Source organism: Cadophora gregata (assembly GCF_030347475.1).
Source record: "Cadophora gregata isolate MNR1 chromosome Unknown scaffold_4, whole genome shotgun sequence".
NCBI lineage: Eukaryota > Fungi > Ascomycota > Leotiomycetes > Helotiales > Ploettnerulaceae > Cadophora > Cadophora gregata.
In genome coordinates, this window is record NW_026695927.1 from 1181272 (window position 1) to 1205420 (window position 24149).

Here is a 24149-nt window from a genome sequence, read left to right on the forward strand (position 1 = left end):
CCATCAGGAAGCATCGGTATAGCCTCATGGATTCAGATCTCTCAGACCTATAGTCTACCAGGAACTTGCTCTTCCGATTGATTCGCAATGGCCTCCCCAAGTACGACAGAGAGCACCCCTCTCCTCCCATCTGCTGCAGCAGCTCCCAGCTCTCCGGATGCACAACGAAAAGGTCGAAATGTAACATTCAATCCGAACCCATCCGTTATTTCGATCGACAACAACACGACTTCTGTCCCACGATCTGCAGCAGCTACTCCGTCATCTATTCTACCCGGCCATGTCTCTCTTCATACTTCACAGCAGCCAATGCTCTCTGCTTTAAACAGCAGACTCCGCCGCAGAAACAGCTCTGGCTCACCACTTATGCCCATGTCCACCGCTCCAGTCTCCAAGATTGGGCCCCAAAGAACGACGAAGAACACACAGAAACTCAAACTGCTTCCCAATCCAGACTTTGGGGACGATGGCCCAGACGAGGAGAGCGGACGGGATGTCTATTCTCAATATACTAGAATCAAGGACCCTACGGCACGAAGAGATGCAGCTCGATTGGGGAAAGCGGACCGAGACAGATTGCCACGAGTCACAGCGTACTGTACAGCGAACAAGTACCAATTAGATAACTTGATGCGGTTCTTGAAGGGCAGAGGGAAAGCGAAAGGCGCAAATCCGAAGCAGTTCGATGAGTGCATATACACACCATATCATTATGGCAGGATGTCAGAACGGACAACAAATAGAATGATGGAGGTGCAATCCATGCCGGCGCAGATGCGAGAGAGGAGACACTCAGACAGTGCTATTGAGGTGGAAGATAACAACAAGCAGCGCCGAGAAGACCTGATCGATTTACACACCGAAGGCGGCGATACGACATTGAGTAATGGCGAGAACGATATTCCAAATATGCATTCCCCATCTGTGGAAAGGCAAATGAGGGACGAAAATATCGCTAGTGCGAGCAATCTAGACTTCGACACACAAGTCCACACGCCCGAGGTTTTCCTGTTTGATTACGGAGTTGTGGTTATCTGGGGCATGTCATTACAGCATGAGCAGCGATTTCTGAAAGAGATAGCCAAGTTTGAGAGCGAGAAACTAGCTGCGGACGACGTGGAGACGGAGTGCTTTAATTTCTACTATACCCGGGAGTACCAGGCGCGGATATACAATGATTTCATTACGTTGAGAGAGAAGGGGAATTATATGACCAAGCTTGCGATTTCGCATGCTTTAGCTCAGAGTGTGAAGGTAAGCTTGCTCCTAAGCAACTTCGTCCTCGATACAACTACTAACTGATATCCAGACATCTCTCTTCGAAGAGCTAGTCGACAACACAATCGAAACTTGTAAAGACATCCCCACGCAAATCGCCACAACAGGCAAGATCGCTCTTAACCGCAAGCAAATCAACATGCAAATCGGCGAGCTCTTCATCCTCCGCATCAACATCCATCTCAACGGTTCCGTACTCGACACGCCGGAACTCTTCTGGGTGGAACCTCAACTAGAGCCAGTGTACCAAGCTGTGAGGAGCTATCTGGAGATGGATCAAAGAGTTAGTTTGTTGACGGAGAGGCTGGATGTTATCGCGGATTTGTTGGCTGTGCTGAAGGATCAGTTAAGTCATGGTCACGGCGAGATGCTGGAGTGGATTGGTGAGATGCCCCTATGAAGCCCAAACTCTGAAGCATTTAGTCAGTTGCTAATTCAGTAACAGTAATCGTTCTCATCGCAGCCGAAATAGCGGTGGCGTTTGTCAACATTCTAGTTGATGTGTATGCTGGCGTGGACTAACCAATTCCGACTTCGTTTTAATCCTTCTTGATCTGTGGTGAGGCACTGTAATCGTACTTTGTACGCATGGCGTTCAGGTTTCCTTTTAGCGACTTGCATCGAGTCTTGGATAGCAAGATCTGGCCTGTAAATAAACAAGTTAGGAATTTGGGGCGCGCTCCCTAGATAATTAGAAAAGCGGCGAGATCACACATGTAGGATGAGAATCACACGCGAGAATGATTCTTCGATTTTGACCGAGCTTTTCCACCGTCCCTGTCTAAGCGATTATCCATGGCAAACCTGTGTTTTGCTCGGTTGAACCTAAAACCGAGCAGCAACGCTATTGAACACCAGCGAAAGATTCCCATTACGCCCATAACCCGTACATAATGCAGACCACTTTGAGCATTCATACTCGATATCCGGGTCTCCCCACCGAGCTCCCCAACGCCAAAGCACATTCCAAGAAAATTTAGGATCGGTTAACGGCAGTGAAGCCTCCAGCTTCTGCAACTGCTCCTGGTGTACCAACGTCATCAGCCATTTCGGTATCCTCATCGGCAGCTTCAGAAGGTCGGATTTCACCCTCCACAACAGAGGGTACAGTTGCTCCCGCAGGGGTACCAGCTTCCTTCTCAAGATCGGCAGTTTTCTTCATCTGCTCGAAGCGCTGGGTGAACTGCTCTTTCTTCTCGGCTTCGAGGGAATGCCAATCTTTTGCTAGATCTCCTTCCATATCGTAGCTGCCATCCGCTATTTCCTTTTGATGCTCACTCTCCAAAATAGGTCTTGTTTCATTGCAGTAGAGTTCGAAAGCATTCTTTGGGCGACGGATTTGAGGGGGGACCAAACCTGAAGAGCCAGCTGGATAGGTGCCATTGGTTGGGAAAGAGCGCTTTGGCGCGATGCTCTGTGCTTGTGGTGTGGAGTTTCGTAAGGGATCAGGGTGGGTGTGCGTCATGAGTGTATGGCTGTGGGAGAATGCTTCGGAAGCTGGTGATAGCGTCGCAGGTCCTTGTTGGATAAAATGGCTTCCTGGTCGGCCTTCACCCAGATCAGACGTAAAGATTTCAGGCTTTCGGTGACCACGCTTAGTTCTCAGTGGCTTCTCCTTTGGCTGAGGTGGACTGTCAGTTCTCCTTCCTAAGATCAACATTTGCAACTATCATCGAGGATAATACGTACAGTCGGAGGAGGACTTGGACTTCCTTCGGAATCTTCAACGTTTGTGCTTGTCCGCTTGGCTAGTTGTTCCAATAGGAATGCACGCTCAAGACGCATCTTCTGAACTGAGCGACGAGCGCGTTCAATTCGCAGGCGCTGTGCATCATTGGCTGCCTCTACTTCATTCAATCTTTGCTTTAACTCGATGCATTTTCTTCTGTAGGCCTCTTCGACGGTTGGGGGAAGTTCAGGTGGGATAGATCCTAAGGTTGGAGTTAGCTTCTTGGTCACAATTATTTGATATAAACATAGAACGACGATGATGTCCAAGAGGCTCTTATGGACGGAAGTCGGTCGGTGGATATCGTCGTCTGCTCTAGAACCTTGCTGGATTACTATCTCGAGGGGGATTGCCTTGTCATTGCGTGACCTCTCCCGAAAGGGCAGTGAATGTGACATAGTCTTGCGTTATCCAGCTGTGATTATTTGAGAATCTCGCATCCACTGGGAAGCACTGCGTTTGAGGACATCATTGGTACTGAGACAGCTCAATATGCAGGAATAGTTGTCGTAACTATGCCAATCGCAGTACCATTGCTTGTAGCGAAACCAGCATCCACTTCTTCCTCGTCTACTCGTCCCAGTGAGCTGTCCTTGTGGGCCGATGAAGAGTATGGAGATTCATATGGTCCAGGATTTCCGAACATTACTGACAAAGGTGGCAGAGATGGTCGAGGAGGTGGATTTGGTCCCCACTGCTTCGGATGAGGAAGAAGCGGACCGGGGACCAGCGGCTGAGGCATGGTAACAGTGTCAATTGCATACGGATGCTCCATAGTTTGAATATGTAGAACTTTTCATGATTCCAACAGGAGATCCGCCATGCCGTTGAGGCCAAGCAGAAGGAGCTTCCAGCATTGAGAGAAAGAGCTATGAAGCATAGACTTACCAGAGGGAGGTGCCATCTTGCGATGTCGCTTCGAAGGCGATAATGTTCGCAGACGTTTCGGTGTGCAGTTCGAGTAGGTAGGTAGATCGGCTTTTTAAATTGGAGTAAGATATCTGTATGAAATATTATATTTTGAAGGTTGTCGCACTCTCCGTCATCAAATAGCGAGTGGACTAAAGCTAGAAGCGCGATTCCAATTCAGCCGCGCTGCCCCGGAAGAAACATTGTCCGCTTCCGCGAGGCAACCAAAAATTCGCGTGAGGTATTGAATTTTGAGTGTGGACGCGACGGTAATAGAGCTCTCGACTCTATATCAGCAAAACACTTGACGATCTCACACTTCCAGCCACTCTGTCAAAATGTCTCTCAATATCCCGAATGCGCCAAATGCAGGCTTGTTCAAGCAGGGATACAATACGTAAGTTCTACAATACTCTTCTTTCTTTTGGAGCAGCTTCTTACCTTCCACAGCTATGATTCCGAAGATGGAGCTGTTCTCCGTAATATTGATGCCTGCCGTACGATCGCTTCAACAGTGCAGACTTCCCTGGGACCTTACGGACGAAATAAGATTGTTATCAACCATCTGCAGAAGATGATACTCACTTCCGATGCCGCCACTATCCTCCGCGAACTCGATGTCGTACATCCAGCAGCAAAGCTTGTCGTTATGGCAAGTCAGCAACAAGAAGCTGAGATGGGAGATGCTACAAATCTTGTTATCGTACTTGCGGGGGAGCTTCTCAAGAAAGCCGAGGATTTGTTGCGGATGGGCCTGAAAACTAGCGACGTTTTTCGAGGATACGAGCTAGCACAGACATTTGCTCTGAATGAGCTCGAGAACTTGGTTGTAGACAAGGTTGAGGATCTGCGGTCACAGGCAGAGCTTAGCAAAGCTATCAGAACGGTTGTTGCTAGCAAGCAGAACGGCAGCGAGCAATTCCTGGCAGACATGGTCGCCGAGGCTGTCCTCGCAGTCCTTCCCAAAAACCCGGTCAACTTCAATGTCGATAACATTCGTGTGGTAAAGATCATGGGTGGAAGCCTTGAACAGAGTAGAGTAGTCAAGGGTATGGTTTTCGGTCGGGAACCTGACGGATCCGTCAAGAAGGCTGTCAGAGCTAAAGTTGGTGTGTTCTCGTGTCCGATCGATACCAGCCAAACCGAGACGAAGGGTACTGTTCTGTTACATAACGCCAAAGAAATGATGGATTTCACCAAGGGCGAGGAGACACAGCTTGAGGCACACATCAAGGAGTTGTTTGACTCTGGACTGCGTGTGGTTGTTGCTGGTTCTACAGTTGGAGAGCTTGCTATGCACTACCTCAACCGCTTTGGTATTTTGGTCATCCGTATTCTCAGCAAATTTGAGCTTCGTCGGTTATGCAGAGTCGTTGGAGCGACACCTCTAGCCCGACTTGGTGCACCAATGCCAGACGAAATGGGAAGTGTTGATATTGTGGAGACCTTGGAGATTGGAGGGGATCGAGTCACAGTGTTCAGACAAGAGAACGAGACTACGAGAACAGCAACACTCGTGATTCGAGGCGCGACCCAAAACCACCTCGATGATATTGAGCGTGCAGTCGATGACGGAGTCAATGTTGTTAAGGCGATTACAAGAGACCCTAGACTGGTTCCAGGTGCTGGTGCCACAGAGATGCAACTGGTTGAGCGGATACAGGCTTTCGGTGAAAAGACACCTGGTCTTGCGCAGTATTCCATCCGAAAGTTCGGCGAGGCCTTTGAGGTTATCCCCCGAACTCTGGCTGAGAGCGCTGGTCTTGATGCTACGGAAGTTCTGAGCAGATTGTACACAGCACACCACAAGAAAGATAGCTGGGATACCGGAGTTGATATTGAGGTAAGTACATACACTCAGATTCTGCGACAATCGCTAACGGCTACCAGAATGAGGATAACACCGGCATTCTGGACGCCAAGGATGAAGGAATCTTGGATCTTATGATCTGTAAGAGCTGGGCTATCAAGCTTGCGACTGAGGCTGCTCGAACCGTTCTTTCTGTAGATCAGATTATCGTTGCTCGACAAGCTGGTGGGCCAAAACCACCTGGACCTAACCCTGTGAGTCTTCTCGTGCTATTGGCAGTACATGAAACTAATAAACATAGAACTGGGATGAAGATTAGATGCTACATTAGAGGCGCTGAGATGTACAATACCATGATTCTTGACGCCATCAAAGGCTTTTTAATGATCTCAATTTTGAGAGATATGCTATCGTGAAGTTTTTCGTGCGCACTAAGTCCCAAAGAGCGACCAAATTTTGCGTTGGAAGTATCCACTGGGTCTTGCTGGGCTCTTCCTGTACACGTCTTTTGGCACAAAGCTCGTACAATCTCCTCTACTGCTGCAACTCGCTCAGTCACGATATTTACGAGACATTTTAGTCATGCATCAATCACATTCCACACTCAGCTGCAACTTACTCCATTACGTAGCACCAAGGTTGCCAGAAAGAAAGCGTCGTTAAGTTTGACAATGTAATTGAAGATACCCATACTCAAGCCAACGCCAATATATAACTTTTTACAAGCTGGGGCTGTTCAAAGCCTTCTCCTTCAGCCCCGCCAAAATATCCAGCCTGCCCTCCTCGCGGATCCTGTCTGCTGTGATTCGCTCAGGATAATTCCGCATGAACATATCAGTGAAATGAGTTCCATAGTGGATCATTTCTGATTTATCAACTGTCTCTTTCTTGTCTTGAAATTCTGGCAAGGTCTTGATGACCGACGAAAAGTTCGGTTCGTGGAAATACGCGAATGCGTACCGCTCATCGTAGTTAAGACCAACTTTGTGTGGCGTTGACGGCAGATAGTCATTCGTTATGAGCTGCATCATGTCGCCTGAGATAGGACTTCCTGTCAGCAGGAGTGTGGACACATAGTGGGGTCAACGTTTACATACCTGGGAATACTGTGAGGGTATTGGGCACAGGAGGCACAAACAGCCACTTATCATCGTTTTCGTTCAAGCCAGCAGCAGATGTCTCCCAGTTCTTGATGCTTTCTCCCTGAATCTTTGGTCGGACGAACAAGCCGCCAACTTCATCCTGGCCAGCGATGACCAGGAGCCCGTAATCAGTATGCGAGCCGATACCACGACCTCGCTTACCCTTTCCGTTCGTCTTCTCCACATGTGGGAATCGTAGGACTCGCATGTGATGCCATCCATCTTCAGTCAAGTTGAGCAACGCATCTGGATCCTTGAGACCGAGTCCCAAGCCCACGAGTTTCAAAAGCTTCTCGCCCGAGTCTCCGAGAAGCTTCATCAGCTGATCCATCTGACTTTTGTACTGCTCGTTGGGCCAAGGCGTTGGACCGTGACAAGGCCACTTCTCCTTGACCCGAACATCTGTTTCTGGCAGATCTTTGGTAACGGTGAAGATTTCAGAGTAATCAGCAATGCCGTCAGTAATCTCTTCGCCCGAAGCGATGTAACCAGCAAAGCTTTGGTCGTCGACATGCTTTGCCTTCTCTTCGTGCGAACGACGGAAGAATTGCTTAGATGTCTCGAAACAATCTGATAGCATGGCTTGCTGAGCGGTCGTCATCTGTATTTGGAAGATGCCGGTTTCGCGCCACTCTTTGATCATGTCTTTTGCCATGCTAGTATTTTCGTCGTTGGCTTTGACTTTGTCTGGAAGGACGAATGTGCGCAGGTTTCCGGTGGTTGCCTTGTGGTAGGGTGGCATTCTTGGGTGGGGTGGATCGGATACGGTCGCCATGGAATGTCTTTGGAAAGAGGCATTTAAAGGAAGTAAGGAGGGTAATGAGAATGAATGTGCTGATTTAGAGGTATTGCTTGCTACGAAAGAACGTGGCAATCGAGGGCCAGTTCGCGCAGATTTCAGAATCATATTGGAGAGAGACATGTTGAAGAATGTGAGTTAACCGTTTGCAGGTAGACTAGAGGGCTCGCCGGGTAGACATATATAGGCGGAAGTCGACTCCTTCGACCTTCAGAGAATCCGGACATCGTATCCGAAATACCGTCAGACCCTCCAGCCGTATTATTTACTTTTGCCCTCGCAACATTGATACATGATCGGTATCCGATCCGCCATATCATTCCTCGATCTTTCAAACCAAGAAATGAGTCGCAATATACCTCGACAGGGCAGGAGACTTTGAAGCCGTCTTGACTGGTACATGTAGAGCAGATTGAGAATCGGTATCCGATCCGCTATATCATTCCTCGATCTTTCAAACCAAGAAATGAGTCGTAATATACCTCGATAGGGCAGGAGACTTTGAAGCCGTCTTGACCGGCACATATAGAGCAGATTGAGAATCGGTATCCGATCCGCCATATCATTCCTCGATCTTTCAAACCAAGAAATGAGTCGTAATATACCTCGACAGGGCAGGAGACTTTGAAGCCGTCTTGACCGGCACATATAGAGCAGATTGAGAATCGGTATCCGATCCGCCATATCATTCCTCGATCTTTTAAACCAAGAAATGAGTCGCAATATACCTCGATAGGGCAGGAGACTTTAAAGCTGTCCTAACCGGCACATGTAGAGCAGATTGAGAATTCTCTTAACGGTCGTCGTTGAACTGAGCTTATTCAAACTGCGGAGCGAGTTAAACGACTCGTTGGTTACACGGGCGTAGAATGAAGCTCCTCCCTTTCTCCAGTGGTCTGTATGTTGGGTCACCCACCGCCCGGGAAAGAGTATCATCTGGCTCGTCAGAACCCGAGAAGACCCATGTCAAGACCGCTGACTAAAGGGGTGAAAGTACTGGGTGGAAACTAATCTAAAACACATCGTGAGGCCCGCTGTGGGCATTTACTATGGATTTCTCTTGGGATTTGTTGTGGTAGTGGTACACTGACATGTGTGATTTGCTCATAGGAGACGGATATTCACTCCGCCTCCCACACTGGACCTTTCCTAATAGGCAATATTCTTATACCTGAGTAAACTAACATAATATAAGAATAAGGGAATATACTACCGAGGAATCCAGGAATAAGCTGAAGGATTTGAATAAGATAAATCTAAGTAAAACATATACTAAAACTTATATTCCAAGAAATTTAAATAAGATGTATACTAAAGGTATATACTAAGGAATCTAAGAATAAGCTAAAGGATCTAAATAAAATAAATCCAAGTAAAATATAGACTAAAACTCGTATTCTAAGGAATCCACATAAAATATATACTAAGGGCCGCATATACCGAGGAATCCAGGAATAAGCCGAAAGATCCGGACAAGATAAATCCAAGTAAAATATATACTACTAAAACTCGTATTCTGAGGAATCCACATAAAATATATACTAAGGGCATATACCGAGGAATCCAGGAATAAGCCGAAAGATCCGGATAAGACAAATCTGAGTGAACCATATACTATTCCCCCCCTAAATGAATATTAAACTGCTAGATTTATAGGGCAGAGGCTTAGAAGTCTATACCTAAGTAGTTAATAGCCTTATTAATATAAAAGCACAAGTTAAAATCTAGTCTATTATAAAGGTAAGAGTAGCTATAGAAGGTTTAAGAGGACTACAAAAGCTGTAAGCAGCGATTTTTATTAGATAGACACCCTAGAAAGCTACTTATACTAGCCCTAGTTTTCTACACATTTAATATTTCCTAAGGGGGGATATAAAACTCGTATTCAAAGGAATCCGGATAATAAGACATATACTAAGGGAATATACCGAGGAATATACCGAGGAATAATCCGAGGAATCCGGATACCTAGAATATAAGGAAATCGCATGTGATATAGGGATCTGGATGTAGATATATAGACCTAGTTTCCCCTTGAATATTAGACCATCATCGACACCAATTGACACATAATCGTGGTTGGTTTATTCTTACTGCGCCATTGCACCCCTGTTTTCGTGCATAACCTCCGTTCAACCATTCTGAGTCGTCAGTGGTTACCGAGTGAAGAGACTTTCATCTCATCGCGCTGCAAGCGCTTATTTAGCATCAAGGAAAGCTAATCTTGCAATTTCCTTACTATCGCGGTAGACATTAACTTTCGCTACGTGATTAAGGCTTTGCTCTGAGATGGTTTGGCGCAGCTTGGGTGGAGCTTCGCTGACAATCCAGGAGTTGTTTATGTTTCGGGCATGAATCGAAATCCTACTCTGGTGTACATCATATTGTAAGAACAGAACAGTAAGTGTTCAAGTCGTGGATCACATGGCTCTTCGTTGCGGTTTAAGTTTACAATGCTTTGAGTAACAGTGGTCCTCGTTCATCATGGTGTCTACTGCAAGGTAAAGAATCCTGCTCAAGAATCGTCAGAGTAGCTCGGTCTCCTTGTTGATTTAGAGCAAGATTACCGAGAAGTCACTATAATATTCAAAAGCCAACATGCAAATCATACGGGTAGACTTATGGCAGAAATGTGACAAGTCATGGTGAGTCTGAGAGCAACCGAAGCAGAAGATACCCGGAACCAGGTGTTTGGAAAATAAGTTCTGCTAAGCACTTCCTTCCTTGTAATGGAATATTCCAAACTCCAACATCGAATCAGGAACCAGGAGCAAGGCGAAACCCGATTCCTGGCAAATTTTGACGATGCCATGCCTGTTACTTTGGGCAAACTAAATAAGATAGCAAACGAGACTGTGTCGTGAAATCTCATGACTCCAGCCCTGAAATACAAAGTTGCTGAAAGACCTGCCTCTTTTGAACTTTGATCTTCAGTATACTGCCTCTCGCAAGTTCTACTCCTCACAATTCAAGGCTGGAATTGATATTCATGGCAGCCTTTCAGCCTTGCCGAGTAATGATGCTCGATAAAGTTTACAGGGAGACGTCTTGGCGCATCTGTCATGTCAAAACCTTAAATTGACTTGATTAGGTTTGTCTTTACTGTACATGCATGCCCGTCTCATCCGGCCTCGATACGAAAACGTCACAAGTCCATTTCCAAAAGTTCAGAGTTCCGGACACGTTGTAAACTTACTTTGGTGGTACCTTGAAGCCGGCATCGGAACCACCCATGTTGTTTACACCGCTCTGGTGAGCAGATGCCCACTCAACCGTCCAGGCCTTCCAAATTTGCTATTAGGCCTCATTGCTTAACAAATCAAGTCCATACTTTACGCTGAGTCGGAATCATGCATTGCAGCCGTTTTACTTGAAGATACAGAATTTATGGAAATAACACAACGTCGTTGGCCGGACATGGGGCGCAAAGCGAGCCACGTCATGTGGAACAATGCTGTTCTTCAAGTACTAGAATCGAAACAAGTGCAGCCAATAGAGATCTCATGCCCAAAGCTCATTCTAACAAAGGTTTCGCTTCAAACACTTCAATGATTCGCCTACCTGGAACAAATGTGTTTTGACCATTACGCGAGCCTTAGCGTCCCATGCCAGTTTGGTCTGGCTTTGTAGAAGCCTCCCACGACATCGATGAAAACACCTCTTAGAATGCTCGGGATCTTGTGTAGCAGTTACCGCGCCCAAATCAATTTTGGTGACACCCTTCTCTTTTTTTTAAAGTTCGGGAGTCAGTTTAGCTTCTTCTGCTGTTACTCGTACGTGCTACCCACGCCCCACATCGATTTATCAGCACAACGACAGCTCATGCATGAAGAGGCTCACATACTGTACCCAAATAGTCTCGGTTGATAGTTATATAGTTTCTCGCGTCTCAATACTGACTTGGCGACCTTTCTCCACATAATTTGCATCCATTAAAAGTCAACCTAGGTGGTGCTTGACTTCGTATCGCCAGAAAGCGGAACCTCTTTGGTGGACGACGGTCTATAGCACAGGGGTGTAATCATGCCCGAACCTGGCTTCTCTTGGCAACTTCGACTTCGACTTCACTTTACACCGCCGAGATGTTCATATAAGCCGAATTGACGTAGGCGTATCTTGAGCCCCCTCCGAGTCATACACTCGCTTCTGACCAAACCCATCATAACTGGGGATCTTGGTCAGCCCAACTCTCCGGTATTGTCCCTCTATATTCAGATCTTTCTGCAGCAAGAGGCAGATCAAATAACTTTTCTCATCTTTTCTGGCCGGTAAACAGTACATCCTCCCTCTTGGACCGAGAATATTTGTACTGGTTTGGGGAAGTGCGCTACCGCAGTCGTCGTTGGGACTATCCAAGTAAACATTACTGTAGAAGTCTTCCGACTTGCGAGAACCTCGCGCCATTTCCGATTGAGTTTCGGCCAAATCCCAACAGAACCGAGTTCCGCTCTCTTCGACTCTTTTCTCCAGAATGATTTTCTTCAAGACACCAGAAAGCTCAATGAAGCATCCTTTCTTGACCAGACCAAACTTATCCGCACCTTTGTCCTGAAGTATTTCGAACTTCTCAATAGTAATAAGAAGATTGTCCTTCGTAAAGTCACCATAAGTAATACCCCTCTTGGCATCGACGGCAGCCCATGAGAAAGATGGGGATCGGTAATTTTGCGGTCGTGACGACGGGAAGGAGAATTTGCCGTGCTCGAACACAGGGTCCACGCTCCAGAGGAGTTGACTTTCAAGGTACTCACGCCACAACCCTGCAACATATTCGACGTTCCCAAACATCAACTTCGCGATTCCCGATAGTGCTATCAATTTGTCGCCAGAATTGGTAAGTCCTGTCTTCGAGTACCTCTCTACCACGCTTTTCCAGCTGTAAGACAACCTCACGTTAACATTTCAGCATAACCAAACACCCATCGAAAGCTGAAGCTGCCCATTTCAGAGTTTTGAAGAGTATCTAATACCGAAAAATTACTTACGAGTCATATCTATACAAAGGGTTGCGTTCGATGGGTGCAGAATGGCCGGCACGACCGCTTTTAGTATCGTGAGGAACACAAGTCTTGAGCCTCTCTGTACGTTCAACTTCTCCTGCTCTCAACCCATAGCTGGCGAGGCCATCACGGAACGATTCCGAGGCATTCATATGTCGGCACTCCCATGCGATTTGGTCCTGGCAAAAGTGGAGAACTCTAGGTGCCATCCACCTCTCCTGCAGCACCCATGCACGCCTGTTTACTGGAGCATTGTCGATGTTTCGTTCCCAGAATGATAGGTCAATTATTTTGCATCTTTGTATGAGCTCATCAGGGGTGTACCCCGGAATCCCTTCAGTGTTGAGGTTGATCTCATCCTCCCACAACAAGTGAGGTTCTCTCGGGGAAAACAGCCCTGTGGTGCTATCTGTTGCAGCAGTAGCTGATATATTGCAGTACGAATTGTTATAGATCAAGTGCATCTGTGCCGACTCCCTTAGCCAGTCCGCTTTCTGAATATCGGATGGCTTGTCTGGCTGTGCAGCTAACTCGTAGTATAAGCGCTTGTTGCTTTCTCATGTCTAGGAGAGCATAATACTAACCTTGGATGATGCACAGAGAATCAATCCAGATGTATCTCACCTGACCAGGGTAATTACCTAAGCGCCGTGCAAAGCGTATGGCGTCTTCGAAGGTCTTTGGCAAGTTCTTCAGGAGAATTCCTTGCTTGAACTCGCCAATTTTATCTTCTGTGAGTTTCGCGAAGGTAGCTCCACCCCAGCGATGACTTAAAGTCACGTAGAGCCCTTGCATGTTGTGCTCTTCGTCTTTCGAAACCAATCGAATATACGCTGAATCTTCTGGACTGTCCTCCGATCTTCTCTTGTCCGGATTCTCCGTGATTTGCGGTGGGTCGTCACGAACCACTTTGTGACCAGGTATTTCAATCATACTCCCGAGGTCAATCAACCTGCTCGGGTACCATATTTCGTTCGCAGAAGGCACTGACGAGCAGTCGGGGTGTGCTGGGCTGGTACATTGGTTGATCCACTGCGAGAAGTTTAGCGTTTATCAAAGGCAATTTATCGACCTCATCAGTACTGAACTGAATTCTGCTGAGATGTTTCAAGAGAATAAGGCGTTGTGGCTCGTTTTGCACCACATTGGTGTCTCAGGGAATACACTTACACTTTTTGCCACTTCAAGCACCTCATCTGACGATGTGTTCGTGGAAAAGGGTGTGTGAAGCGTGCCTCCTGATGAATCTCCTTGAAACTTATGTTAGTAATGTCCGTACATGATGTTTTGATGTCTTACCTATCTGGTCTAGAACAAATGTTCCAAGTCTCTGCGAGTCCCGCAACTTGAAGTCGAGACGATAGATCTTATTTCTCAGTGTGCCTGCTTCTCGCATTCTTCCCTCAAGTTCCGGGAGTTCAGATAGATATGCGCTGATGAAAGGAGCTCGATCTTTCTCATTATCGGTATTCGGCTGAGAATTTTCTCTCCAAAGCCACCTGCCGAAGAACTTGTAGACTCCGCTCAAGGTTTTGATACGAGTGTTTTTTCTTTTCAAATGTTTCCTTCCGACAAATGCTAGTTCACTCGAAAGACTTCTGCATATGCAACATTTTACTGGGGCTGCGGCTGAATTTTCCAAGCCAAGTTCGTCGGTTTGGTGATCAAAATGTAGGTCGAAGGTCCCTCGCCATTGACTTCCCTGGTGTCCTCTCAAAACTCCGTAGCAAACAGCACATAACATTTCTGAGGCAAAGTGTTGGTGGGCGTGTCGTGTTTGCTGTCGTTTGCTGACGAAGACTCAGAGAACAGGAAAATGGTGAAGATTGCCTACGAACTGTCCACACCTAATGGAGAGTGAAGCTGTCATCCTCTGGTGCAACCGATTTTAAGCGGAAGCCCAGTGGTACCCTTAAGTTACTGTATCGTCGCGATTGGAAGCCCCGTACACCCCTGGCTTGTACACTTCGGCCCATTATGCGCAAAGGCGGCACACTTTTGCTTTTCCGCTTCCTTTGTGTAGCTGGCAACTTTCAGCTTCCTGATTTGACTCGGTACAATTGACCAACCACAGCCAAACACTCACCACCATCACAGAGCCGAAGAGCCTCATGGTACGATTTTAGGAACATCATTACCGAGTGAAGGCTTTGTGCTTCCCCAGATGAATGCAAATATCGTAGAAAGCTTCTCCGGCCTGCTGTTGTCTCCAATCATGTCCCTGTGCCTACGCTGATGCTGGCATGTCATTATCGAGATTGTGGCCAAAATTTGCGCCGCAGTATTGCATGGCCCGTACACGTACTAGATCTTGTTTGATGAGTGGAATGGCGAGATTACCTGGCTCCTCGAATGGTAGGCCCAGTGCTACCCTAATGTTCCGGAGTCACACAAGCCCTTCAGTTTCTTGCCATCACCTCTTGCTAAGAGGTACCCTTCACCAAGTTAACAGGATTCCACAGCCATCAATATTCATGCTCCAATATTCTCAATTTTCCTAACGGCCCATATCTACGTCGCAAACATGTCGTTTGTACTTAAAGACTTCGAAACACCTGTTCCAGTAACTTTTGCAGCCGTACAGATATCACCGTAAATGAGCTGCTCAGGTTTCCTGCTTTCATCCCCTGGCGCAAAACGCTCAAAGAGTCACTCGAAGGCCAGAGCCTGCCCACACATCCCTTCCACGAGAACCCATACAAGCTCAAATCCATCACGATTCAATCTGTGGACCGATTTCGAGCGAACATAGGTTTCGTCAAACTCAAAGCACTCGTCGAGAATGAGGAGCGTCCGAATAAAGAGGCCTCCAAGCTGCCAGGGGTTGTATTCCTGCGAGGGGGAAGCATCGCAATGTTGATGATACTTCGGCCATCCGACTCGAATACGGAGAGATGGGTGATCATGACCGAGCAGCCACGAATACCAGCAGGAAGTCTGCGATTCCTGGAGATCCCAGCCGGAATGATTGATGACAACAAAAACTTTCACAGCGCTGCGTTGAACGAGATTCGCGAAGAAACTGGGCTCACTGTACATACCAATGAGTTGCAGGACTTGACAAAACTCGCTTTAGACCAGATCAAGGGGCAGTCATCCAAAGAGGAGCTGCAAATTGGAATGTATCCTAGCCCTGGGGGTTGTGACGAGTTCATCGCACTCTTTCTGTGGGAGAAGGTGCTTGATAGACAAGAGATCGAGTCTCTTAAGGGGAGACTGAGTGGGAAGAGAACGGGAGAATCAGAGATGATAACAGTCAGAATATTACCATACGAAGATCTTTGGAAGATCGGGGCAAGGGATGCGAAGACCTTGGCGGCCTGGTCCCTCTACGAAGCATTGAAACGATCAAGGACTCTTCCTGAGACAAAGTCGTGGTAGATGAAATATCAATGTAATCTTTCCCGAATGCCTGCACCTTCCACTTTCTGCCACATTTGAGAAACTTGCCATTTAATAACAGTCAGCTTCTCCTCAATAAGAGACGAACCAGCTAAAGTTTCCCAAGTAACGAATGTGGTACTGTACGGTCACAGCTCCCGTTGACCATCTATGTAACGAAAACCAGTGATTTGACTGAAGTACGACGCTCAATGACCACCAATCATAACTTTCTGCTTCTCTTTAGGCCCTCATAGAGTGCACAGGCTGCCAATGCTTTTGCATCCCTTGCGCCTTCAAGCCACAAATCCTCCAGCTTGACCAACTTCAAAGTGATCTAGATTAGTCACACTTAGCAAACTTCGCACAAGTAATTCAATGGCAGTAGTGGTGTGAGAGGTATATGAAAGCGTGCAATCACGAACCTTTTCGCCTTCCTCTCTCAAACCAGTCAACCTCCCCGTCCATCCTTTTAGTTGGCCTCTGGGAACTCTTTTCTCGTAAAGAAAAATCGGAATGTACTCGTCACACCCGCCAGAGCTGGGAAACATGGCTCTAGGGCATTGCTCTTCTCCCTCCTTGGTAGGCGGGATTGCCAATTCGCTCAAATTGATCAGCTCATCCTCGCGAATCTTCAGACCGAGCTCTTCTTCAATCTCCTTTGCGGCAGTTCCTGCGAATGTTCCGTTGTCGACCATACCAGCTGGCAACTCGACAAATTGCAAGCCTCCAGCTGCAACACGGCTTTGCACAGTCATAATCACGTGCTTTTCATCCTGGCTGCTAGCTGGCAAGTCGTCAGGTTGAAGAAGGACTAGCATGCCCACACTGGCACCCCTTAAGAATATCGCACCCGGTAGAAACTCGCCCTCGGAGTTGGTGATGTGGGCCACAATCTTCATGAATCCGATGCGCTTGCCGAACCGATCAAGGGCTTGAATCTTGATGTCTCGCAGGTAATAAGGAGACGTGTGATAGACATGTCCGGGAATTTCTTGGAGCGCCAAGTTCGACTTTAAAGTTTCGATCCAGTTCTGAGCTGATCAGTATGGACAGGAAGGGTTGTGAGGCTCGGGCTTACTTTGAAAGCTGGAAATTCCAACACCTCATCTTTGGAGAGATCATCGATCAGCTTCACAGGTACAGTAGTATCTGGAAGATTACCTGGAATATGAAATTCGTTCATTTTGCTCGTCCGTGCTTTCTTTGCAAGAGGTAAGATGGAGTTGGCAAGGCGCGAGCTTCTTCGGGACATCTGAGTTTAAATAGAGGCTACCGTTGAAAGAATAGTCCGGTGTTGGTCTGAGCCTCTGTTCTTTCACCAATAACGGTGAAAGGAGCGAACTTATTTTTACCCACGCTGGTACCCGATGCGTGATTGTGAAAGCTGCAGTACCGTAGATGGCGGTTGATATCTATAAAGAGTCGATCGTCCCGTGAATGTGAACCGTGTTCGCGGCGCTTGCCATGTGTGTCTGACAAGGCTGAGGCTGTGCAAGGCTTCCGTTCGGTGACTGGGAACAGCATGAAAACAAAGAAATATTACGCCTTAAATAAAAGGCTCAACATTCTATTCGGATCACTTTATGGTATTGATAGCGCAAATAGGCGCTTTCTCAAAGGACCGATCAGGACCATGGACCAAATATGCTCATCACATGACACGACGAGCCGTCGCTTTGTCTGAACCACCCTCCACAAAGCAGATCAAAATAGTAGTGAAACACGAATTGATAAATATAGAACGATTGCTTTTAGCTCTTTTGTTTTCCCGCGATTGTTAGATAGCAGCAATATTCCTTGGAAAAGTGGAACAATCAGATAATTGAAACTGTTGATTTCTGGGGAAGGAATACCAGTATGCTGGGTTTTAAATCAAACTTCAGAGAATGGTTTATATAATCTACAACAAGAAATCTAAGTGGTTCTAAAACATACTTCTCATCTCGAGCTCACCATGTAGCCAGATTCTAGCATTGCTGCTTCCTTTCTTGGCTCTGTCGAATGACTTCCGCCTTTACCCGAGATCAAGCTGGAGCGCCGTTTTCTGCCTTAGTATACCAGATCTGGCGGAAACCTTTCTATGGCTGTAACTTAAATTATATTGGGCTCCGAAAAGAACCTATAAATCTCGGTCCCTCTCTTCTTCCGTGCGAAGACAGTCCTTGTTAAAGTTTGGGAACTACTAGGGGACTGTTTGTGACATCGTTAGAGAAGCTCTGAAAAGCTCAATACATCGTTTCTAAACACCACATATGCTGTGAATCGTCAATACCATGAGCTTGACTCTTGTAAACAACAAAAGCTACCCGAATACTCTCCATCGTTGTCCCAAAGTTGGGGGAGACAGCCTTAAATGCACGTGAGAACTCGAATACAACCCACTTCTAATTTTGTTTCATTCAGGCGAATACTTAAAATCAGATCTCTGGAGTCTGCTCGTTGTTGTACCTCAAGTGCGGATGTGTTCATCAACACACGAAGTGGCACTTTGTGTAATGCACGTGCCTAGCTCGGCATCAATCCCCTCAACTGCCGAAAACACATTTTTCCAGGGCACGGTGCTGAAGCGAGGCGCTAAGGCTGCCTAGACGACAACGAACTCCAGCGTTCTTCGCTTAATTACAGGGTCTCGCTACAGGTGTGTTTGATACGGCAGTTGAGGGGATAAGCAGCCCTATAAAAGGGCTGACTCGAAAGCCATAGGCTCTTCCCTTCTTAGAAACTAGCTTCTATTCAAACCAGTATCACCAGGGAACCTTCAGCTATCAGTCAGTGATCCCTTCGTGTGTTGAAGTCACCTCAGAGTGCTAGTGATCATTACACTTTGTTCCGTCGAATCTGAAGAATGATCTGGCACTGGGTCGTCAGCGTACACGAGCTGTAATCATTGGTTAAAGAAACTCACAGCTAAATGCCTAGGTACTGTGCACGGTAGGTAATCTCTTTGCAATGGCAATCGAACTGGTCTGCTGCTGCCTTATTTACTCAAGTGGGTCTTGCCGAAAAGGGGGCCTTGCTAAGCGAGACCCTCCAACCTCACCTTCCCGAGTCAAGTTGCTTCGCAGAGGCACCCATGATTGTATTACTCTAATTCGAGTCTACCTAGGTACCCGTGGACTGCTTTGAACTCGCCTGGAATTCATAACTGAGCTTTGTTCCTACGAAAGCCATGATTCCACTTACTGCCATGACATGGAGGCTACTTCCCCAATTCCCCATTTTGCTGGAGACGTTTCCAGGCTTGACTTTAAACAATGCAGCATACGTATACTATTATTCTTTCCGGGACTGATAATTTTCAGAAAATACTTCAGCCGGGTGATTCTGGACTTTGTAAACATTGAAGTGATTCGCTGGTTCGTTTAAGATCACGTGAACCAATGGTACGGCGCAGCTCGTATCTTTGCATGTCAGCCTCAGCCTTGTATGGAATATCCAGGGCTGAGTTTGACCTCCTTGACTCACTAATATCAAGAACACCTCCATTCATTGACAGCTGTTGTGGACTTTGGTCGTCATAAGCTTTCAAAATGTCCGAAATATCAAAGAAAAGAGCACGAAAGCCGAAGACGAGGACGGGGTGTATAACGTGCAAGTAAGAATCTCCACACAGCCACATAGACACCTAAAAGTTGTCTAAGAGAAATTGGGTATCTCCTGATTCTAATATCTGGACAGGATCAGAAGGGTAAAGTGCGATGAGGGCAAACCATCTTGCGTGAAATGCACTACCACAGGTCGGAAATGCGACGGCTACGCAAACAAGGACCCTGAGCCCGTTGGATTAGAGACATGCACTAGAAGCGATTGTTTGCTCTCGACGCGAAACATAGCAAGAGCACTGTCGAGCAATATCCTTGAAAATGGCCAGGAGAGAAGGGCTTTCGAGTTCTTTCGTCACAGAACCGCTATTGAAATGTCTGGATTCTTCCATTCAGAATTCTGGGATGGGCTACTCCCCCAAGCCAGTCAATCGGAGCCGGCAATCCTTCATGCAGTCATTGCACTGGGCTCTTTGCATGAGCTGTACTGGGAAGGCGAGTCTGTGCTTCCAAGAGATGCGGAGATATCATCAAAGCGGGCATTCGCATTACAGCAGACTAACAAAGCCATCGGATATCTGACGAAGCCTTCAACATCTGCTACTCCTCGCTCAGGAGAGGCAGTGCTCATGTCTTGTCTGCTTTTCGTCTGTCTGGAAACTTTCCAGGGAAACCACAATGGTGCGCTGGCGCATCTTGAGAGTGGGCTCAAAATTCTTGGATCCATGGGCTTTAATAAACCAGCCGTCGACACAGGTCTAATTTCTTCAAGAGGAAGGAGTTTGGATCACCACATGTTGATACCACTGTTTTGTCGCTTAGATATGCAAGCATCAACATACTTCCCCCGACGTCAATTGTATTACGATTCACCTTTCGAAGACCAAGACTTGCCAGCTGAACCACCAGTTCCGAAGGAATTCTCGTCAATAACTGAAGCAAACAACAGCCTGCAGTCTCGAATCTACGCGGTAGTACGATATACCCAACTAGTCCGCCAATATCGCGAATCAACACGACTCGACCCAGATAAGAGCGTTACAAGTCAACTGCCGAAGAAGCTTCTGATTGCTCAGATAGAACAAACGAAGCAACTCGGTCGCTGGCTCACGACCATGAACGCCTTCTTGAAAGAACCGAAGATATCGTTGACGCCACAAGATCTTCGGTGCATAGTGTTGCTGAAAATGCAGCAGATTACGATCAACATCATGCTCGCTTCGACGATCTTTAATGATCAGACAGAGTACGATGACCTTAAGACAGATTTTGAAAGAGTTACTGTACTCGCTGCGAGTCTCCTCAAAGCTCCAGCATCCTCGAAAGCTGTGCAGAGCCCATATTGCAGCTTTGACATGACAGTCATCCCGTCACTTTACAACGCTGCTTGTCGCTGTAGAGATCCAGTCGTTCGACGGAAGGCAATCGCTCTTCTCTCGAGTTCGGCGAGGCGGGAAGGAATATGGAACTCCGATGTCTCGGCTGCGATTGCACAGCGCATCATGGATATTGAAGAGGATGGGCTGGGACCCATCTCAAGTGCGCAGAGTGTGCCGATGGAAGCACGGATCCACATCTTGGACAATTCGTTCATGTCTGGGGAGCGGAAATGTTTTGTGAGGTTTCAGAAGGGGAAAACGGGGTTGATTGAAGAGTGGATTAGATGGTAACCGAGCATCTGGTGCAGTCTGTGGTCTGTTCAGCTAGACGAAGAGAACATGATGGATTTCGTTTCGAACACATCTACGAGGAGTTCAAGAAAGACTTGCTTAGCTATGGAGCTGGTGGTAAGATTTGAATAATATTACAATGCATATCTCAAATAATCATTAAAAATGAAGCACTGTCGCTTACTTGATGTAGCGTGTGAAGTTCTTCTATAAGCTGTACCTGTGACGATACCACCAGAAGCTAGACACGAGTTTGTTCAAGAAACCATTTGTTACTAGTAATCTCATGAATGGTACGAATTTGATAAATCTCCACAAAAACTATGGGAATGGAGCGGATAGTCGCGTACTGAGGTAAAGTAAGCGGTTGTGGACCTTGCCCCTCACTTGGAGACTTGATGTTCATTGCTAATGAAGACGAGACTCTGACTTTTTGGTTTCTATTACTGATGCTACCAATTCCAACTAGTCATCGGCTCAGCAAGACAGTTGAAAAGACTGGGTCTAGCGGGTACTCCACGACACCAATCTTCAAGTGAAGCCATGATAACATCAACTCCTGAGCAGTTAATGCATTCTTCATTGGCAGCTCTGGTTGAAACAGCTACAACCCCAGAATGATACTGAACATTGCAACAGCATACTCACAGTAATGTTGAGGACACCGTCATGGGCTCAAAACAATTAGCCGACACCAAATCCGCCTCCCTATTCAACAACTCGCTTAATGCAACCCTCTCTAAATTGGGCATCAACCCCCACTTCGTATCACCCCTCTTTCTCCAGATTTCATCAGTTGGCACTTACCCCCGCTCACTCCGGAGTTTCCTCCTTCTCAAACACACCAATTGCCACCAACCACAACATACCCTTCCCGTCACCACAGGGCCGAGACTCAAACTCGGCACAGCACGACCCGATCCGTTTGTGTTTGGGCCGAGAATACGGCATTGAGGCAAAACCGGATCTATCATATTGATATCGGGTACGGAAACACATTCCTGGTGGGAGTGCCTACACATAATCATATGTAATGAGGAAGTTTCTCCACAAGCGCGACATCCACGGAGATGCTCATTTCCTGTCAAAACCCTGTTTTGACAAACTGTCTTTGGCAGACGCCACGCCTTGAAGATCAGAACGGTGTTGAGAGTCCACTCCGAAGTAGGGTAGTGATGGCGCTCAACGATCTGCGGCGCGGGGAGTGTTAGTGCCAGCCTCTGGCGTTGGACTGTTACCTGGGCAGCTTCTTAGCTAGTTATTTCCGAGACGTCCATCGCTTCACACTATCTGGACCCTTCAAGAACGGCTTCTTGATCGACAAAATGCGATGAGGAGGTACATGAAACGTAGTCTCTATCGAGGACCCTTATTTCTTGGAGAGGATACCACGAAGTCTTCGTTGTCGCTTAGGTGTGATGCCATGCTAAGCGATGATTTGGAATGACGACAAGGAGAACGGGCTCGTTTGTTTTTGACAACAGATAGCAGTTCTTGATGGAGGAGATGAGCAACGATTGAGGTCAGTGGCTGAAGGGGAGGTAGTTTTCGTGGCTTCTTTACCTTTCCAGAGTCTGGTAATGCGAAGTAGAGTTGTCGTCCGACTTGAGCCATCCCCTTCGGATCGCCCTCAGTTTTCACCTGTCATTCGTGTCTGATATTATCAGATCGCAAATTACACGACCTATGCACGACTCTTCAGTGTTGTGAAACACAACTACAGCCGTGGTCTTGGAAATTCGCAACACAATGGCAAGTCGAAGTAGCACTACAACGTGTCTCCTTCCCCAGCCCTCTTCAGCCGACATCGAAGTCCCGAAGACGAGCAACACAACGACGAAGTCGACGATAACAACCATTCATTTCACAATAGCGCCCCAATCAGGGCAACGAGCCCCAGCCAGCATAAGGTTAACACCCGGAAAATATATGTTTCACCACATCCCGTCTCACAACATTGAAGTGTCAATCAAGGTTGCCAGCCACAACCACATCCGCCCTATCTCGGAGTAATCATTTTTTGACAAGCCATCAAGACGCTGTGTCCAGGCACACCTCACTGTGTGTGACGTTCCACGTGAGAAACGCCTGACACATATTCGTGAGGCCCCTCTTTTTACCCCAGATTCTCGCACTCGCACGACAGATAGAGCATACAGATGCGAAACCTGGAACCCCGCATTTTCTAAAAAAGCAAAGCCAGATATGTGGAGGTGAGACGAAACGGAGCCCTCGCTCCAGACCACGCGAGATGAGACATGACAAGACGACATGCAATATGCGGTGAGCTTCAGATTCAGATTCAGATTTCTTTGGCTCTACTTCGACCTTGCAGTTGCGGGGAAATCACTCCGTCAGCACGCAGATGGCGCACTGCACCCATTACTCAGGAAGGATGATGGCGGGTTCTAGATTGGAAATAGAATTTTGGCTTCGGGGTTTGGGAGAGCACCGAGATGGCGAAATGAAAGTGGCTTCTTCACTGATAATCTAGATCCACACACAGCTACTTCATGTGGGTATGTCCTGAAAGAGAGGTTGGGAGAAGCCTGGACCTTCCCTTCAACAAGATGAGTACGAAAGCAGAGATCCCCTCGCTTCTTGCTTCCCCACAAAGAGCTATGAGAGCAGAGCTCTGATGATGTGCATCAATAGCTCCCCCACAAAAGCTCAAACCTGTTAATAACCTAATCTAGCTTCATCCTCACCGCTTCTACATTACTCGTTTGGCTCTTGTTCTTGTTTACCGTACCCACTTTTGTAGCGAGAGTATCTACGCGATGTCATGAATCCTACTATCTATATTGATCTGCAATCGTCGATCTGCAAAGTGCAATTCCTACATACGATTATCCCACCTATCTATGTCTTGATGATATCGAACTT

The 24149-nt window shown here is 47.0% G+C and overlaps 8 protein-coding genes across 8 annotated transcripts; 4 read left to right on the plus strand and 4 right to left on the minus strand.

Annotated features, from left to right (window-relative positions):
* Nucleotides 1-87: 87 nt before the first annotated feature.
* On the plus strand, nucleotides 88-1800 carry ONS95_010185 (uncharacterized protein; the record flags this gene model as incomplete). The annotated part of the gene is made up of 3 exons (XM_058503760.1): nucleotides 88-1254; nucleotides 1310-1661; nucleotides 1724-1800. The coding sequence occupies 3 exons, from the start codon at nucleotides 88-90 to the stop codon at nucleotides 1798-1800; spliced, it is 1596 nt and encodes a 531-aa protein (XP_058360473.1).
* Nucleotides 1801-2254: 454 nt separating this feature from the next.
* On the minus strand, nucleotides 2255-3749 carry ONS95_010186 (uncharacterized protein; the record flags this gene model as incomplete). Its single annotated transcript, XM_058503761.1, has 3 exons — nucleotides 2255-2899; nucleotides 2968-3209; nucleotides 3539-3749. 3 exons carry the CDS (start codon nucleotides 3747-3749, stop codon nucleotides 2255-2257), a joined length of 1098 nt encoding a protein of 365 aa, XP_058360474.1.
* A 505-nt stretch (nucleotides 3750-4254) lies between these two features.
* Nucleotides 4255-6045, plus strand: CCT8 (T-complex protein 1 subunit theta; the record flags this gene model as incomplete). Its single annotated transcript, XM_058503762.1, has 4 exons — nucleotides 4255-4313; nucleotides 4367-5759; nucleotides 5807-5980; nucleotides 6028-6045. 4 exons carry the CDS (start codon nucleotides 4255-4257, stop codon nucleotides 6043-6045), a joined length of 1644 nt encoding a protein of 547 aa, XP_058360475.1.
* A 351-nt stretch (nucleotides 6046-6396) lies between these two features.
* Nucleotides 6397-8918, minus strand: ONS95_010188 (uncharacterized protein). Its single transcript, XM_058503763.1, has 2 exons — nucleotides 6824-8918; nucleotides 6397-6762 (listed from the first exon to the last, which is right to left on the minus strand). The coding sequence occupies exons 1-2, from the start codon at nucleotides 7788-7790 to the stop codon at nucleotides 6446-6448; spliced, it is 1284 nt and encodes a 427-aa protein (XP_058360476.1). The 5' UTR covers nucleotides 7791-8918; the 3' UTR covers nucleotides 6397-6445.
* A 676-nt stretch (nucleotides 8919-9594) lies between these two features.
* ONS95_010189 (uncharacterized protein) lies at nucleotides 9595-14524 on the minus strand. Its single transcript, XM_058503764.1, has 5 exons — nucleotides 13967-14524; nucleotides 13838-13917; nucleotides 13252-13699; nucleotides 12653-13193; nucleotides 9595-12543 (listed from the first exon to the last, which is right to left on the minus strand). Exons 1-5 carry the CDS (start codon nucleotides 14409-14411, stop codon nucleotides 11754-11756), a joined length of 2304 nt encoding a protein of 767 aa, XP_058360477.1. The 5' UTR covers nucleotides 14412-14524; the 3' UTR covers nucleotides 9595-11753.
* A 667-nt stretch (nucleotides 14525-15191) lies between these two features.
* On the plus strand, nucleotides 15192-16048 carry ONS95_010190 (uncharacterized protein; the record flags this gene model as incomplete). The annotated part of the gene is made up of 2 exons (XM_058503765.1): nucleotides 15192-15196; nucleotides 15244-16048. The coding sequence occupies 2 exons, from the start codon at nucleotides 15192-15194 to the stop codon at nucleotides 16046-16048; spliced, it is 810 nt and encodes a 269-aa protein (XP_058360478.1).
* Nucleotides 15455-17685, minus strand: ONS95_010191 (uncharacterized protein). The gene is made up of 4 exons (XM_058503766.1): nucleotides 17213-17685; nucleotides 17130-17158; nucleotides 16474-17082; nucleotides 15455-16385 (listed from the first exon to the last, which is right to left on the minus strand). The coding sequence occupies exons 1-4, from the start codon at nucleotides 17301-17303 to the stop codon at nucleotides 16272-16274; spliced, it is 843 nt and encodes a 280-aa protein (XP_058360479.1). The 5' UTR covers nucleotides 17304-17685; the 3' UTR covers nucleotides 15455-16271.
* A 1839-nt stretch (nucleotides 17686-19524) lies between these two features.
* On the plus strand, nucleotides 19525-21381 carry ONS95_010192 (uncharacterized protein). The gene is made up of 2 exons (XM_058503767.1): nucleotides 19525-19646; nucleotides 19730-21381. The coding sequence occupies exons 1-2, from the start codon at nucleotides 19582-19584 to the stop codon at nucleotides 21261-21263; spliced, it is 1599 nt and encodes a 532-aa protein (XP_058360480.1). The 5' UTR covers nucleotides 19525-19581; the 3' UTR covers nucleotides 21264-21381.
* The last annotated feature ends 2768 nt before the right edge of the window (nucleotides 21382-24149 follow it).

Bases quoted from the DNA above. Each gene is read 5' to 3' on its own strand.
- ONS95_010192 (XM_058503767.1), top strand. From the start codon at position 19,582: ATGTCCGAAATATCAAAGAAAAGAGCACGAAAGCCGAAGACGAGGACG. The intron at 19,647-19,729 runs GTAAGAATCTCC...ATATCTGGACAG, and splicing joins ACGGGGTGTATAACGTGCAA to GATCAGAAGGGTAAAGTGCG.
- ONS95_010191 (XM_058503766.1), bottom strand. From the start codon at position 17,303: ATGTCCCGAAGAAGCTCGCGCCTTGCCAACTCCATCTTACCTCTTGCA. The intron at 17,083-17,129 runs GTAAGCCCGAGC...TGATCAGCTCAG, and splicing joins TGGAATTTCCAGCTTTCAAA to AACTGGATCGAAACTTTAAA. The intron at 16,386-16,473 runs GTTCGTGATTGC...TGACTAATCTAG, and splicing joins TGAGAGAGGAAGGCGAAAAG to ATCACTTTGAAGTTGGTCAA.
- ONS95_010188 (XM_058503763.1), bottom strand. From the start codon at position 7,790: ATGTCTCTCTCCAATATGATTCTGAAATCTGCGCGAACTGGCCCTCGA. The intron at 6,763-6,823 runs GTATGTAAACGT...GTCCTATCTCAG, and splicing joins TACCCTCACAGTATTCCCAG to GCGACATGATGCAGCTCATA.
- ONS95_010189 (XM_058503764.1), bottom strand. From the start codon at position 14,411: ATGTTATGTGCTGTTTGCTACGGAGTTTTGAGAGGACACCAGGGAAGT. The intron at 13,918-13,966 runs GTAAGACATCAA...ATAAGTTTCAAG, and splicing joins ATTTGTTCTAGACCAGATAG to GAGATTCATCAGGAGGCACG. The intron at 13,194-13,251 runs GTTAGTATTATG...ACTACGAGTTAG, and splicing joins TTCTCTGTGCATCATCCAAG to CTGCACAGCCAGACAAGCCA.